This window comes from Amphiura filiformis, chromosome 4 (assembly GCF_039555335.1).
Source record: "Amphiura filiformis chromosome 4, Afil_fr2py, whole genome shotgun sequence".
NCBI classification, from domain to species: Eukaryota; Metazoa; Echinodermata; class Ophiuroidea; order Amphilepidida; family Amphiuridae; genus Amphiura; species Amphiura filiformis.
In genome coordinates, this window is record NC_092631.1 from 3797566 (window position 1) to 3815006 (window position 17441).

The 17441-nt window shown below is 38.6% G+C and overlaps 3 protein-coding genes across 3 annotated transcripts; 1 reads left to right on the top strand and 2 right to left on the bottom strand.

The window, feature by feature from the left end:
- Nucleotides 1-248: 248 nt before the first annotated feature.
- LOC140149632 (adenosine receptor A3-like) lies at nt 249-1445 on the bottom strand. The gene has a single exon (XM_072171712.1). It carries the CDS (start codon nt 1443-1445, stop codon nt 249-251), a length of 1197 nt encoding a protein of 398 aa, XP_072027813.1.
- Nucleotides 1446-2971: 1526 nt separating this feature from the next.
- Nucleotides 2972-4147, bottom strand: LOC140149633 (adenosine receptor A2b-like). The gene has a single exon (XM_072171713.1). The coding sequence runs from the start codon at nt 4145-4147 to the stop codon at nt 2972-2974; it is 1176 nt and encodes a 391-aa protein (XP_072027814.1).
- Nucleotides 4148-12927: 8780 nt separating this feature from the next.
- LOC140149635 (uncharacterized) lies at nt 12928-15397 on the top strand. Its single transcript, XM_072171714.1, has 2 exons — nt 12928-14407; nt 15393-15397. Exons 1-2 carry the CDS (start codon nt 12928-12930, stop codon nt 15395-15397), a joined length of 1485 nt encoding a protein of 494 aa, XP_072027815.1.
- Nucleotides 15398-17441: the final 2044 nt, after the last annotated feature.

Here is a 17441-nt window from a genome sequence, read left to right on the forward strand (position 1 = left end):
TAAATTACTGACTCGATAAAGGTATACAGACTATAGACTGATACCCAATCATGTGTTACTCCTACTGTACTAGTACTGAAACTCGGTGATCGAGGAGGCAGAGGAATATCTTATTTAATTGTTTGTGATTACGTTTTAGGGATTGGTGTTAACGAAGATCCTGGTACAGGAAAGACAACAATCATCGGGCAACTAACTATCACTGACATCTCGCGCATCTCGAGTGAAACGCTATATATATAGTCGAGTCAAAACGACTGCATGCTGATCTCGGACACTTCATCTACATGGACATCTGCGTTTGTTGACTGAGCTCTCGATCTTGACAATGGATCCACGTCGATCACAGCAAGCGGATAACCAGTAGCCATGGTAGCATCATTCCGTGTTGTTTCAATTACTTTCAATGCTTTTTTCTTAGAAATCCCAAAGAGTTTCCGAGCATACGCACGAAACTGTTCACTACGCAAGCTATACACAATGGGGTTGGCTGCACTATTTATAAATGGAAAATATTTGACGACATTTCGTACATCTTGTCCTATACCATATGAAGGGTTGTAAATTTCTGTAAGTATCACACCGCAAAGGGGTACCCAACCAAAGATACACAGACCTAATAAAATGACCAGTGTTTTAATGGTTCTACGTTCTCGCTTTAACCAGATATGTCGTGAAATGCCAAGATTGTAGCACCCCCGGGCCCCGTAGCGCCCCTCTCTGGCCTGCTGTTGAGGTATGATCCTCCTTTCCTGTCGTATATTTTGAATCAGAACGCGAATAATTTGTCCATACATAATGCACATTAAACACAGCGGAAACAAAATATTGACAAAAATAAGAAATTGTAGATAGAATGGATGAACTACTTCTTTTAATCTTGTACAGATTAAATCGTGCGTTTGATTTGCAATACTAAGTGGCAATCCATATGTCGTTAGTGCTGCATATATATATATAGACATCACGATCATCATTGCTACTTTTTTAGACATTAAGTCATGATAACGCAGTGGCATTACAATTTTTAGATAACGATCCAAGCTGACCGCCAGCAAAGTCAAGCAACTTATGACAGAAGGAAATATACTGGTGCACCGAAGCAAGAGACATCCAATTGTTGATATTGGCAACTGAGGATTTAAAGCGATAATAGTGTGTAATATCAGGGAGATCCCGAGGATAAAATCGGCACTTGCCATTCCTATGATGAAATAATTTGTAGCAGTTCTTAGGCGACGGAATTTGATAAGAAGTACGAGTACCAGTCCGTTTCCTCCAAGGATAGTCATAATCAAAGCCAAACTAGAAATAAAGACGATGATCGCTTTCGCACTTAGTGGAGTAGGTTTGGTAATGGTAACCTTAGCTGGGCTTTCTCCAAACAAAAATGAGTCATTCATGGTAGAATTCATGACAAGAAGCTCCGGAGATTGCAATGCCATGGTGTTCTGCTGAAATAGTACGTACAGAAATTATTAGCGATTGAAGTGTTACAGGAACTCAGAGGCAAGAGTGATAATTCACATCTGTTGTTTGGCAGCAGTCGTGCATTTGTATGACTTAACGGTACAAAATGATTGCTGCATGTCATGATTCGGCACGTGACATGACAAACACTAAAAATAGGCAGAAACAATCAGTGTTAATTTTAGCTGTATGGTTCTGATTTTCTGGGTCATTATGCGTTGTCATGGAGATAATACGGAGGGTATTGCTACCTGGATGGAACGTTAGGGGCCTAGGAACGAAATCGAGCATACTTCTCCAAACACAGGCCACATACTAGGTGTAAATGCGGCGCGTGTTTGTCCTCCTAAAGTTTCCACACAAAAAAGACACAGAAAAAAGAGGACAAACGAAAAAAGGAATTAGGAAGAGAAAGGAAAAAAGAAATAGCAGTAAAATAAATAAAGACTAACATAGTTTATATTGCGCAAGTTGATCTGGTCGAACGCGTATACGCATCGACGATGAATAGGTCCGAATAAACGCAGAGAAATGAATATTCACAAGGTTGAATTAATGAATATTTTGATGTTTCATGTTTTTGCTATCTACTGAAGATAGCATATTTTAGCCCTATACTTTTTTAATGTCATTCATTTTATACATACATACATACAACAAGGCGCAATATCCAGTTTGATCAAGGCGCCATACAAAATACCACAAACAATACCACATGAAATATTATACAAAAAGCAAAAATACAAATTCAGGTTCAGAAAAAAACAAATGAGTTTTCAAGAGTTTTTTGAAATTGCAGTTGAGCCGGCATTTCTTACATGTTGCGGAAGTGAGTTCCAAAGTGATGGGCCTGCAACAGAGAAAGTTCTTGCTTTTCCTCCCATCTACATACACTTTAAGAATATATCATTAGATTTATAAAATTTACCCAAAATGTGAAAAATATCAAATTTTAATAATTTGTCATAAAATTTGTATTATATCGTGAATTTCAAAAATGAAATTTATTTCATATCAGAAAGACATTCTTCGTATTCAGAATGCAATTCGATATGTCTCTCATGTGCTCTCATGTCCCACAAAAAATACTGTCGAAACGCTCAAAACGCTCATTCCAGATCCCTTAAATAGTGACGACCAAGACAATTTTATATAATACAGAATCATACAATACTTCATAATTAAAAGGACACAGTAATTAGGCGTCTAGTGAAATATGAACAAAACAGCGTTTTTTTCTTAATCATCAACCATCTGTTATAGTACCGCCGACAAAGGGGTGGGGTGGGGGTAGGTAAAGGATGCGTTACACCGGGCCCGGGATCTAAGGGGCCGTAAAAAGTAAAATAGTAAAGAAAAATACCTTAACGGAGGAATATCTTATTTAATTGTTTGTGATTATGTTTTGGGGATTGGTGTTAACGAAGATCCTGGTACAGGAAAGACAACTATCACCGGGCAACTAACTATCACTGACATCTCGCGCATCTCGAGTGAAACGCTATAGTCGAGTTAAGACGACCTTTCCACTGCATGCTGTTCTTGAAGACTCTTCATCTACATGTACATCTGCGTTTGTTGACTGAGCTCTCGATCTTGACAATTGACCAACGTCGATCACAGAAAGCGGATAACCAGTAGCATCATTCCGTGTTGTTTCAATTAGTTTCAATTTTTGTTTCTTAGAAATCCCAAAGAGTTTCCGAGCATACACACGAAACTGTTCACTACGCAAGCTATACACAATAGGATTGGCTGCACTATTTATAAATGCAAAATATCTGACGAGATTTCGTACATCTTGTCCTACATTATATGAAGGGTTGTATATTTCAGCAAGTATCACACCGCAAATGGGTACCCAACCAAAGATACACACACCCAATAGAATGACCAGTGTTTTGATAGTTCTACGTTCTCGCTTTAACCAAAATTGTCGTCGCCCCTCTCTAGCCTGCTGTTGAGGCACGATCCTTCTTTCCTTTCGTATCTTTTGAATCAGCACGCGAAAGATTTGTCCATGTATTATGAAGATTAAACACTGCGGAAACAAGATATTGCCGAAAATAAGAAATTGTAGGTAGAATGGATTGAAAACTATTGAAAATCTTGTACATGTTAAATCTTCGTGCGTTTGATTTGCAATACTAAGTGGCAATCCATATGTCGTTAGTGCTGCATATATGTATATAGACATCACGATCATCATTGCTACTCTTTTAGACATTAAGTCATGATAACGCAGTGGCATTACAATTTTTAGATAACGATCCAAGCTGACTGACAGCAAAGTTAAGCAACTTATGACAGAAGGAAATATAACAGTGCACCGAAGCAAAAGACATCCAATTGGTGGTATTGGCATCTTAGGATTTAAATTGATAATAATGTTTGATATCAGGGTGATCCCGACGGTAAAATCGGCACTTGCCATTCCTATGATAAAATAATTTGTAGCAGTTCTTAGGCAATGGAATTTGATAAGAAGTACGAGTACCAGTCCGTTTCCTCCAAGGATAGTCATAATCAAAGCCAAACTAGAAATAAAGAGGATGATCGCTTTCGCACTTAGTGGAGTAGGTTCGGTAATGTTAACATCATCTGGGCTTTCTCCAAACAAGAATGAGTCATTCATGATAGAATTCTTGATAAGAAGCTCCGGAGATTGCAATGCCATGGTGTTCTGTTGAAATTGTACAGAAATTAATAGCGATTGTACGTACAGACAATAATAGCGATTGAAGTGTTACAGGAACTCAGAGGCAAGAGTGATAATTCACATCTGTTGTTTGGCAGCAGTCGTGCATTTGTATGACTTTACGGTACAAAATGTATGCTGCATGTCATGATTCAGCAAGTTTTATTTGCATAAATTGTTTCTAATTAAGTCACATGGCTTGACAAACACTAAAAATGGGCAGAAACAATCAGTGTTAATTGTAGCTGTATTAATGTTTCTAATGTCATTTTCTGCGTCATTATGCGTTGCTATGGAGATAATACACCAGTGTACTTCGGTTACATTTATAAATGCGCTTTTATAAATACGTACGTGACCCATGGGCACGACATACCAAGACTAACAAGCGTGACCAAATCCTCATGCATTGCCGAAAAGGATAGGAACCCTATAGATAAATATTATCAAATATACGTATTAATTGAATAGCAAAATTATTACACATGGGGGATTCCGAATTTGTAATATGTTATCAAAAACAACATTTTGAAAGTATTTGACGACGGATAAAATAATTCAAGGACGGAAACGTTTACCAATCACAAAGTTTAACAAAATAGACAATTTTGCTGCACAGTAGTCTCATGTTGTTCCGCCTTTGCATTTGAACGTATAGGAAGACCACCCGCTATGTAGAAGGTCACTTCCTCTACAAGCTGTTATGGCAGCGTGGTGGTGGTCACGTGCGTATTTATAAAAGCGCATTTATAAATATAACCGAAGTACACTGTACAGAGGGGGTATTGCTAACTGCATGGCACGTTAGGGGCCTAGGAACGAAATCGAGCAAAACACAGGCCGGATCCATTATACTAGGTGTAAATGCGGCGCGCGTATAGCTCGTATGTCCTCCTAAAGTTTCCACACTAAAAAGACACAGAAAAAAGAGGACAAACGAAATGAGTAAGAGAAAGGAAAGAAATAACAGTAACATAAATAAAGACTAACATAGTTTATACTGCTCACGTTGAACTGGTCGAACGAGTATACGCATCGACGATGAAAAAAAGCAGAGAAATGAATATTCACTAGGTTGAATTAATTAATATTTGATGTTTCATGTTTTTGTAATCTACTGCAGGTAGAATATATTAGGCCTATACTTTTTTTAAGTCATTCATTTTGAAAGTTTTCTACTCAATCCCGCCCAGCAAACACGCAACATTGTACAGAAAAGCCTTTAAATATCTGTAATAAAGGGTATACACCGCGTTCTGATAACATTCAGAAAACATTTTTGAAAACAGTGTAAAAATTTGCGACGGCGAACCTGGCGAAAAATTATGTTTATTATATATAATTCCCGTCGATCATACCACCGTTTTCCCAAACAATGTATTAAGCTTCTGTCAGAACGATCTGTTGGTCAAAATAAACTAAATATTTCTTCATTAAGATTGAATCCTACGCACATTATTATTCAAAGCTACATCCTTTAGCCGTGGTCTAAAATAAACATATGATAATTGCCTAGCTCACTAGATCACTGTCCATTTTAAAAATAAACGTGCTACCGTATATTATATGACATGTTATGTTTTACGACGTAAAAAATGTGTCTAAAACCATGCTGAATGATATTTAGTGTCACAAATGTCATATTTTGAAGACTCGTTTTTCAATACATTGACACAAATGCTACAAAATTGTATCGTTATTGCATAGTAACTCACTCAAAATATACTCAAAAAATACTTTGATACATATTTATTTAATCATATACCATGCTGATTGCTGACCACTCAAGGTTCTGAACAGAAACATGAGACACAAAACATCTACCACTTAGGGTTCTTATTCACATAGGCCTACCATAATTATCCAGTACAAAATACTCAATAGTGCCCTCCCAAAAGGTACAAACCTTGGCCCAATTGACTTCCAAGATTCAAGCAGGAACTGTTGGAGGTATGTGTAGATGATATGATACTTGCCGAAAATTGAGCGTATTCACAACCAAGCAAACTTCAATATACTCAGGACTAGCGCATACGAGCTATAATAGCATACGCATGAGCAGATTGACCACCATCAAGTGTCAGGCAATCTAAGGCTGTTGAAAATGAAAACACCACCCCAATGAGCTCATCCAACTGAGGCTAAGATCCTAGGTATTAACCTTCAAAATGACCTGAAGTGGGAGAAAAACGTAAATGAAATCAGTATTAAAGAAGTCCAAACAAAAGTTGAATATGTTAAAACTGCTGAAAATGTTCAAGGAGACGGAGGAATATCTTATTTCATTGTTTGTGATTACATCTCAAATTGAAACATTATAGTCAAGACGACCTTACCAATGCATATTGTTCTATGCTTTTGAGACTTCTCATTAAATTGATCTCAACTCAAGTTTTTGCTATGCTGCACACCGACATCGCCCGGTTAATAATTGCATTATACAGCAGAGACACTGAAATGCATACCCGGGCTCGATACACGTGAATGTGCTATGCACGATTTGATATTCAGACGATAAATCTTTGGATACCGGGGTAGAAAATTATGAATATCTCCCTAATTGATTTAGTCTAAAGAAGCCAGATTTTGTTCCTTGCACTTGAACATATGTGTTCAACGGATATGATAGTCGTTAGCTTGCGTCTTGAGAAAGAAGCTTGTGTCTTGAGAAAGAAGCATGCGTCTTGAACTCAAACACTGACAAAAATATTCTGATTTTATATGTGCCGCACTATAGTGCAGCATAGGCTAGCTGCACTCATTCGTGGACATGGTGGAGGCATCATACCTCATCATGGCGTATACATGCTCACTCACACACAGAGAGGTCAATTACCAGGCTATTGTCAGTAGCCATCATGCAGTTATTGTTAACTACATGTATGCACACACCACAGGGGCACTCACAATAGGCAATTGAACCGTAATGGTAGCGCTGTGTTGTAGCTATTGGTGATGAACTAGTTAGTATCATATATCAAAAAGTATAAAAGCTATGATTTTAGTACTTTCTCTATGTTTCAATTACTTATTCTTTTGCAAATATCTGAATCTTCAACCCGATACAAGCTTTAATAACGGGGGAACATACATTTTTATTAAAAAGAAATCCTACCATCTATCCAAACTCGCCGTGTTATTCCAATGCACATTTTACTTCACCGGGCAGCCATTTTTTGATCGTATTTTGAAGATTGGTGTCATAAAACCGTCATAGGTACAAATTTAGTACTCTCTGTCAATCAATTATGGCTTATTCTCTACATGTCAATCTTTGAATAATTGGCATAGTCCTTATAATAACGGTCGTCTGCCTTGATGAGTAAATGACAGCAAACAGCTGCAAACCAGTGAAAAATATCCCAAAACTTGGTCAGTGAAGCTCAGCTGGTACATGTCAATAGAGTCATTATCGATTGGATTAGTCGTCCGTAGCGGACAATTCGGTCGCTCATTGGTTCAATATTATCAGGTGGTAATACATTTGCATTGGACAATAGTCTATATAATAGTTTAGTACTGAATATATCGGGTTAATCTTCAATAAGCGGGTTTATGGCTGGAAAGGTCACGGTGAATTCGCCGTGGACGTAAGTGCACTATGCCTTAGTCGGATGTCCGTCATGCGTCTCAAAGGTCGGAACAAAATGGTCATGCGTGGCTGTGGATTCAACCTACCATGGCGATTTCTGCCATGAAGATATCGGGGCGATGACATTGTGTGTTATACATCTGCGTTTGTGTTATACTGAGCTCTCAATCTTGACAATTGATCCACGTCGATCACAGCAAGCGGATAACCAGTAGCATCATTCCGTGTTGTTTCAATTATTTTCAATGTTTTTTTCTTAGAAATCCCGAAGAGTTTCCGAGCATACACACGAAACTGTTCACTACGCAAGCTATACACAATGGGGTTGGCTGCACTATTTAGAAATGCAAAATATTTGACGACATTTCGTACATCTTGTCTTACTTCATATGAAGGGTTGTATATTTCAGCAAGTATCACACCGCAAATGGGTACCCAACCAAAGATATACAGGCCCAATAGAATGACCAGTGTCTTGATGGTTCTACGTTCTCGCTTTAACCAGATATGTCGTGAAATACCATGATTGTAGCACCCCCGGGCCCCGTAGCGCCCCTCTCTGGTCTGCTCTTGAGGCACGATCCTCCTTTCCCGTCGTATCTTCTGAATCAAAACGCGAAAAATTTGTCCATATATTATGCACATTAAACACAGCGGAAACAAGATATTGCCAAAAATAAGAAATTGTAGGTAGAATGGATTGAAAACTAATGAAAATCTTGTACAGATTAAATCGTGCGTTTGATTTGCAATAATAAGCGGCAATCCATATGTCGTTAGTGCTGCATATAGATATATAAATATCACGATCATCATTGCTACTCTTTTAGACATCAAGTCATGATAACGCAGTGGCATAACAATTTTTAGATAACGATCCAAGCTGACTGACAGCAAAGTCAAGCAACTTGTGACAGAAGGAAATATCATGGTGCATCGAAGCAAAAGACACCCAATTGTTGATATTGGCAACTGCTGTTTTAAAATGACAATAATGTATGGTATCACGGTAATCCCGACGGTAAAATCGGCACTTGCCATTCCTATGATGAAATAATTTGTAGCAGTTCTTAGGCGACGGAATTTGATAAGAAGTACGAGTACCAGTCCGTTTCCTCCAAGGATAGTCATAATCAAAGCCAAACTAGAAATAAAGAGGATGATCGCTTTCGCACTTAGTGGAGTAGGTTCGGTAATGGTAACCTCAGCTGGGCTTTCTCCAAACAAGAATGAGTCATTCATGGTAGAATTCTTGATAAGAAGCTCCGGAGATTGCAATGTCCCGGTGTTCTGCTGAAATTATACAAAAATTAATAGCGATTGAAGTGTTACAGGAACTCAGAGGCGAGAGTGATAATTTTACATTCTGTCACATAAAAGCAGCCGTGCATATGTATGACTTAACGGTATGACATTATCCAGCAGCTTTTAATTGCATGAATTATTGATTCTGATTAAGTCACGTGACGTGACAACCAGTGAAAATAGGCAGAAACCGTGTTAATTGCAGTTGTATGGCTCCAATGTCATTTTCTGTGTCATTTGATATTTTTCATGGAGATAATACACGGAGGATATTGCTAGCTGGTTCAACGTTAGGGGCCTGAGAAAGAAATTGAGCATAACGTGTCAAAACACAGGCCGGATCGATCCATATACTACATGTAGGTGCTTCTCGGACCATAGTAATTTAAAGCAATATTATAACATTTTCAAACAAAATAGATTAGCATTTCTTTGCCATAAAATGTTAGCTTTTACTGTCAGATATATCCCTTTTATTTTTGAGCCGAACAACTACGGCAAAGCAAAGAAAATTGGTATTTACTACCAGCGCACATGTCGCCAATATATACGTACCACTCCTTCGGTCATGTTATAGTACGACCTTTTGTTGTGTATATCACCGTCCCGCACGCCGTGTACGTACTGTGTGGTATGAACATCGTGTATGCGTTCGACTAATAATTCCATCGTAATAATAAAGCGCCGAATCCGGCGTTTTATTCAAAATCTCGGATTTTGACAAAACTACAACACCTAGAGTCTTGATTTTTTGCAGGCTATATTGGTTTAATAAAGTACAATTTAATCGTGTAAAAAAATGAATTAAAAAAATTCAGTGAGGGCGTCCTCCTCATCAAATGTTATAATATAGCTTTAAATCGTGAAACCGTAGAACGATCTGTTGGTCAGTATAGACTGAATATTTCTTGATTAAAATTGAAACCTACACATATCATTATTCAAAGCCACATCCTGTTTAGAACACTGGTTAGCCGTGATCTAAAATAAACGTATGATAATTGCCTAGCTCACTAGATCACTGTCCATTTTTTTAAAGCGCTATATGACATGTTTTGCTACGTACAAAATATATCTAAAACCATGCTAAATGATATTTAGTGTCCCAAATGTAATATTTTCAAGACTCATTTATCAATACATTGACACAAATGCTATAAAAGTGTATCGCTTTTGCATACAAACTAAATAGAGCAGATAAAAAAATACTTTGATACATATTTATTTAATCATATACCATGCCGACCACTCAAGGTTCTGAACAGGATGTTTAAACAGGCGAAAATAGTAACTTTTTGCACAAGATTGGCAATTTAAAGATAATTGGCCATTGCTCATTCTAATGAAGCTAGTATATCGACAATTTCATACACTCCTAGATAGTGAGAACCAATCAGAGCAAGCGTTAGTAAATTACTAGCCATGCATAAATATTGTATAATTGCACGGGCGCGCACTCCACGTAGTACTCGCAGTGCTTTCGGACGAGTTCATTTTTCTTGCGGGTGGATGCATTTATATTTATTTGCATTTTCTAACATTTTTAGTGACAATTTTGTTATAAATATTGCAAAAATCACAGGATTTTTAGTCGTGTATGAAATAGGTTAATAAATGCGTATCACTTGTTGGTCGAGAAATTGTACAAAATAATGCACTTGTACTGAGATGTTGATGCGTCTAATGCACTCCCCCCTTCGGGGCTCGTGCATTAGACGCATCAACATCTCAGTACGCGTGCACTCCCAACAAGTGATACGCGTTTATAAATAAGTGTGCTCTTTCATTTAATGACATAAAATTTGAAAAATATTGTAAGGAACACTTGAGGTTTTTACCCCTGGGGGGGGCACTCAACTTTGGAGGTGACGCGTATGTAGGGCTGTTAAGACCCCTTTTTCAGCGTCGCTGTCACCCAAAGACCCCATATTTTTTTACGAACACATGCTCTGTCACCCGAATTGAACAGCAACTTTCATTTATCACTGATTTTGTTACTTATTTTGAAAAAACAAAGAAATTTGAAGCCATTTAGAACTAGAAACTCGATTTTCGAGGTTTCTGTGGCGCTTTTTCGGCTCTCAACCAAAGATTCCATTTAAAAAAAAGGTCATGCTCTCACCCAATGACCCCATATTTTTCACATTTGCTCTCACCGAATGCCAAAAATCATGCTCTCACCCAATGACCCCATATTTTTTACATTTTGCTCTCACCGAATGCCCCTTAGTGCGAAAGTGCCAGCCCTACACCTATATCCATTCATATTGAAGTGCCCCCCCCGGGGGTTTTACTTTTAAAACCTACATTTTGGTCAAAAATTGTGCTTGGATAAGTCGTTTATAACAGATTTGCCGTATTCACCTTGCTATAAACATTGAATTGCGTTATCTGTTGACCTCCGGGGGGCACTTCAATTTGAAATGGATATAGGTGTAGGGCTGGCACTTTCGCACTAAGGGGCATTCGGTGAGAGCAAAATGTAAAAAATGTGGGGTCATTGGGTGAGAGCATGATTTTTGGCATTCGGTGAGAGCAAAATGTAAAAAATATGGGGTCATTGGGTGAGCACATGACCTTTTTTAAATGCAATCTTTGGGTGAGAGCCGAAACAGCCCCACAGAAACCTCGAAAATCGAATTTCTAGTTCTAAATGGCTTCAAATTTCTTTGTTTTTTCAAAATAAGTAACAAAATCAGTGATAATGAAAGTTGCTGTTCAAATTGAACTTGTAAGGGTCTTTGGGTGACAGAGCAAATGGAAAAATATGGGGTCTTTGGGTGACAGAGCATGTGTTTGGAAAAAAAAAAAAAAAAATATGGGGTCTTTGGGTGACAGCGATGCTGAAAAGGGGGTCTTAACAGCCCTACATACGCGTCACCTCCAAAGTTGGAGTACCCCCCAGGGTTGACCTACTGAGAAAAGGTGTTTTTAGGGGGAAGTATTACATTGTAGCTTTCGTTCAATATAAAAAAAAACTCTGATAGGATGAAGGGAACACTTGAGGTTTTGACAAGAACCAATCACAGAGGCCTATTTTCCAGCTAGAAGCTCACACAGTTCTTACGATGCTAATTAGCACTCAACCGTGCAGTGTAATCAAAGAATGTGTAGAGACAATTCACTGCTTGTTTGGAAGTTCTTGGACGAAAATGTGTGCTCAGGTTATCGAGGTGGAAACTGTGCATAGATGGTTTATAAGAGAATCGTTTTTGTATACAAACCTTTCCATATGACTGTTTGTCTCAATGGCTTCTCGGACCATAGTAGTTTAAATCGTGAAACGGTAGAACGATCTGTTGATCAGTATAAACTGAATATTCCTTGATTAAAATTGAATTCTACACACATCATTATTCGATATCCTGTTTAGAATACTGGTTAGCGGCGATCTAAAATAAACGTATAATTGCCTAGCTCACTAGGTCCATTTTCAAAATAAATGTGCCATATGACCATGATGACATGTTTTGCTACGTACAAAATATATCTAAAACCATGCTGAATGGTATTTAGTGTCCCAAATTTAATATTTTGATGACTCATTTTTCAATACATTGACACAAATGCTACAAAATTGTATCGTCCGTAAATAAATTCATCAGGTTTGCAGAAATTCAGAATACAAGGTTCGTTTTTCAAAACCAAAAAATACTGTTTTTCACTGACCTGACAGTTTCGAGTGTCTTGGGCGACACTCTTCTTCAGAGTGATCTATGTCCACACACCTCCGGCGGATTTCGGCCTGTAGAGGGCGCACTACTCGCGGAGATGATTGGAGGAACGGCAAGCGATTTTTGATCTTAAAAAAGATGAATCAATCCTCATTTTGCCTGCGGATAAAGGCAAGGCCACCGTGGTTATGGACACTGAGGAATATGAACAGAAGCTTAACAACATGCTCAGTGATGAAAAGACATACGAAGTGCTAACAAAAGATCCTACTGCCAAATACAAACGTGAGTTGGTTTCTATTCTAACTAGATTCAAGACTGAGAATAAGATCACCAGAGCACAGTATGACTATCTTTACCCTACTGCGGAAAATGTCCCCAGGATTTACGCCACGCCTAAAATTCACAAAGAAGGCAACAAAGTCAGACCAATTGTTGACTATACTGGCTCAATTGCATATCAAACTTCCCGAGCCTTGGCTGACATACTTGCACCGTTAGTCGGCACAACTGAACATCATGTGTTAAATTCAAAAAATCTCGCTGAGGACATGGCAGAAGTTTTCATTGAGGAAGGTGAGATATTCAACTCTCATGACGTGGTTTCATTGTTTACCAACACGCCTATCACTGAGTCGCTAGAGGTAATAAAGAACAGACTTCAGCAAGATACTACGTTGAAAGACCGCACCTTGCTTTCAGTGGACGATGTCATTGAACTTTTGCGTTTCGTCCTCACAACCACATACTTTCTGTTCAGGGGCAAAATTTTCAAACAAAGATTTGGCGCGGCCATGGGCAGCCCTGTTTCACCGGTGGTGGCCAACTTATACATGGAGTTTTTGGAAGAAAAAGCCATCGCGTCCGCCCCTCTTGAGTGTAAACCGCGTATGTGGAAAAGGTACGTGGATGATGTTTTGGAGATTGTAAAATCTGATCAAGTTGACAACCTCACTGATCACCTCAACAGCACAGACCCCACGGACAGTATAAAATTCACTTACGAAAAAGAACATGACGGCAAAATACCATTCCTCGACACACTCATAGTCAGAAAGTCAGACGGCTCAGTGAAATTGCTCATTTACCGCAAAGCTTCGCACACAGACCAATATCTGAATTTTGAGTCTCATCACCCAGTTCACCATAAGCTGGGTGTTGTCCGAACTTTAATGGACAGAATGAATAATTTAGTTTCGGACGAGGATGACAAACAACAAGAAGAGGAAAAGATCAAGAAAGCACTTAGTCTCTGTGGCTATCCAAATTGGTCCTTCAAGAAGGTGAAACAACAGATTGCAAATAAAGAGACTATGAAAACATCTAAGAAAAGTGAAAATAGCGAGAAATCCAAAGGACTGGTAGTTATACCTTATGTCAGCGGATTATCGGAGAAGGCCAATAGGATTTTCCAAAAACATGGAATCGCCACAGCAATGAGACCCAACTCAACATTGAGAAAAATGCTCGTCCACCCCAAGGACAAGAGGGATCCAGACTCTACAACAGACTGTGTATATGAGATCCCTTGTTCAAATTGTAATCAGTCATATGTGGGTGAAACGGGGCGACGTTTTTCCACGAGATTAAGTGAACACATGAAAGAAACGGACAAAGTAACGGGTTTGAAAAAGAACTACACCCGTCAGACCAGAAAACAGTCGGAAAGTGAGCTCAGCAAATCTGCCATAGCTGATCACTCAGTACAACAAAATCATGTCATCGATTGGCAAGGGTCCAAAATCATTAGCAAGGAAGGTGACGCGAGATCAAGATCCATCTGGATAAGGAAGAAATCCCCGCAAGTCATGAACAGAGACGAGGGGGCCATTTTCTAAGTCACATCTATGACCCAATCATCTCCGCGAGTAGTGCGCCCTCTACAGGCCGAAATCCGCCGGAGGTGTGTGGACATAGATCACTCTGAAGAAGAGTGTCGCCCAAGACACTCGAAACTGTCAGGTCAGTGAAAAACAGTATTTTTTGGTTTTGAAAAACGAACCTTGTATTCCAATTGCGTATTGTGTCGTTATTGCATAGTAACTCACTCAAAACAGATCAAAAATACTTTGATACATAGGCCCAGTGTGACATAGGCCTATTTATTTAATCATGTACAATGCCGACCATGAACAGAAACATAAGACACAACACATCGACCACTTTGGGTTCTCATTCACCATTGTTCACATACCATCCAGTACAAAATACTCAATAGTGCCCTGCCACAAGGGCAACGCTTGGCCCAATTGACTTTCAAGTTATCATCAAATGATGCAGTTCAGACCAAATGATTCAAGCAGAAACTGTTGGAAGTATGTGTATTCCGCAAACTTCAATACACTCCGGACGAGTATTGAGAGCTATTGAGCGGGGTATTGAGTGGACTTTCGCATACGAGCTTATAGAAATGTAGCTTGAGCACCATCAAGTGTCAGGCAATCTAGGGCTGTTGAAAAAGGAAACATCGCCCCTAATGAGCTCAAGATAGCTGGTATTCAACTGAGACTAAGATCCTAGGTATTTACCTTCAAACGTAAATGAAATCACTAGGAAGTCCAACCAAAAGTTGAATATGTTAAAACTGCTGAAAAGGGTTCAAGGAGATGGAGGAATATCTTAATTATTGTTTGTGAATTGTGATTATGTTTAGGCTAGTCAAATTAAGAAAAATAAGGGGTTAATCCACTACTAATTGCAACAGAATCCATTTAATCTCACCATCTCATCATACCGTAAGGATTCAAAAAAGTATAGTTTGACTAGTATAGGCAAAAAGGTTAAAGGTCAAATTTTGGGGCCCACGGGCATTTACAATTGAAATATGCTCCTACAGTATAATAATCCACTGGTCTCTAATTGTTCCGTTGTCAAACATAAATCAAAATGATAAAAGTTGCATTGTTTTGGATGTTTTGTTACATAGGTAACATCACAAAATAGGTCAAGGTCAAGGTCAACACGGCTCATTGAAATTTTGATCTTCTTTGTCACGTTACCAAGATAAAAAACACCTGAGATATGGCAAACTATTCTTTTTATTAAATGCTTTTGCAAGCGGAACAATATGAGACCATTTTGATCAAAAATTTCTTATTTTTTGTCCCCTTGGTGTGATTTTTAGCAAAATTTGACCCAACTTTTATGATCTGAAATTTCACCCCTGCATAAGCGGCCAAATTAGACACTGTTCCACAACTTGGATCTTTTGGGGACTTTTGATATGTTGTTGTGTGAGCTTTTGGGAGATGGACGCATGCAAAATAGATTCTGTTGCAATCTAGTGGTGCTGGTGGGTGATTTTTTAATTTGATTAGCCTATTTTGGGATTGGAGTTAGCGGAGATCCTGGTACAGGAAAGGCAACTATACCCGGGCAACTGTCACTGACATTCGCACATCTAGAACTGAAACATTATAGGTCGTAGTCAAGACGACCTTTCCTCTGCATGTTGTTCTATACTTTTGAAGACTTCTCAGTCATTAAATTGATCTCAACTCAGGTTGAGAATTTGCTGTCAGAATCATGTACATCTGCGTTTGTTGACTGAGCTCTCAGTCTTGACAATTGACCCACGTCGATCACAGCAAGAGGATAACCATTCCGTGTTCTTTCAATTTTCTTTTCTTAGAAATCCCAAAGAGTTTCCGAGTATACACACGAAAATGTTCACTACGTAAGCTATACACAATGGGATTGACTGCACTATTTAGAAATGTAAAATATCTGACGATATTTCGTACATCTTGTGCTATTTGATGTGAAGGGTTGAATATATCTTTAAATATCAAACCACAAATGGGTACCATACCCACGATACACAGACATAATAGAATGACCAGTGTTTTGATGGTTCTGCGTTCTCGCTTTAACCAGAGATGTCGCGAAGTCCCGAGATTGTTGTAGTCTCTGGGCTGCTGTTGAGGCCCGATCCTCCTTTCCTGTCGTACCTTTTGAATCAGCACGCGAATGATTTGTCCATACATTATGCACATTAAACACAGGGGAAACAAAATATTGACAAAAACAAGAAATTGCAGATAGAGTGGATGAACTATTTCTTTGAATATTGGACAGATTAAATCGTGCGTTTGATTTGCAATACTAAGTGGCAATCCATATATTGTTAGTGCTGCATATATGTATATAGACATCACGATCATCATTGCTACTTTTTTAGACATTAAGTCATGATAACGCAGTGGCATTACAATTTTTAGATAACGATCAAAGCTGACAAATAGCAAAGTCAAGCAACTTGTGACAGAAGGATTATACTGGTGCACCGAAGCAAGAGACATCCAATTGTTGATATTGGCAACTGAGGATTTAAAGCGATAATAGTGTGTAATATCAGGGAGATCCCGACGATAAAATCAGCACTTGCCATTCCTATGATGAAATAATTTGTAGCAGTTCTTAGGCGACGGAATTTGATAAGAAGTACGAGTACCAGTCCGTTTCCTCCAAGGATAGTCATAATCAAAGCCAAACTAGAAATAAAGACGATGATCGCTTTCGCACTTAGTGGAGTAGGTTTGGTAATGGTAACCTTAGCTGGGCTTTCTCCAAACAAAAATGAGTCATTCATGGTAAAATTCATGACAAGAAGCTCCGGAGATTGCAATGCCATGGTGTTCTGCTGAAATAGTACGTACAGAAATTATTAGCGATTGAAGTGTTACAGGAACTCAGAGGCAAG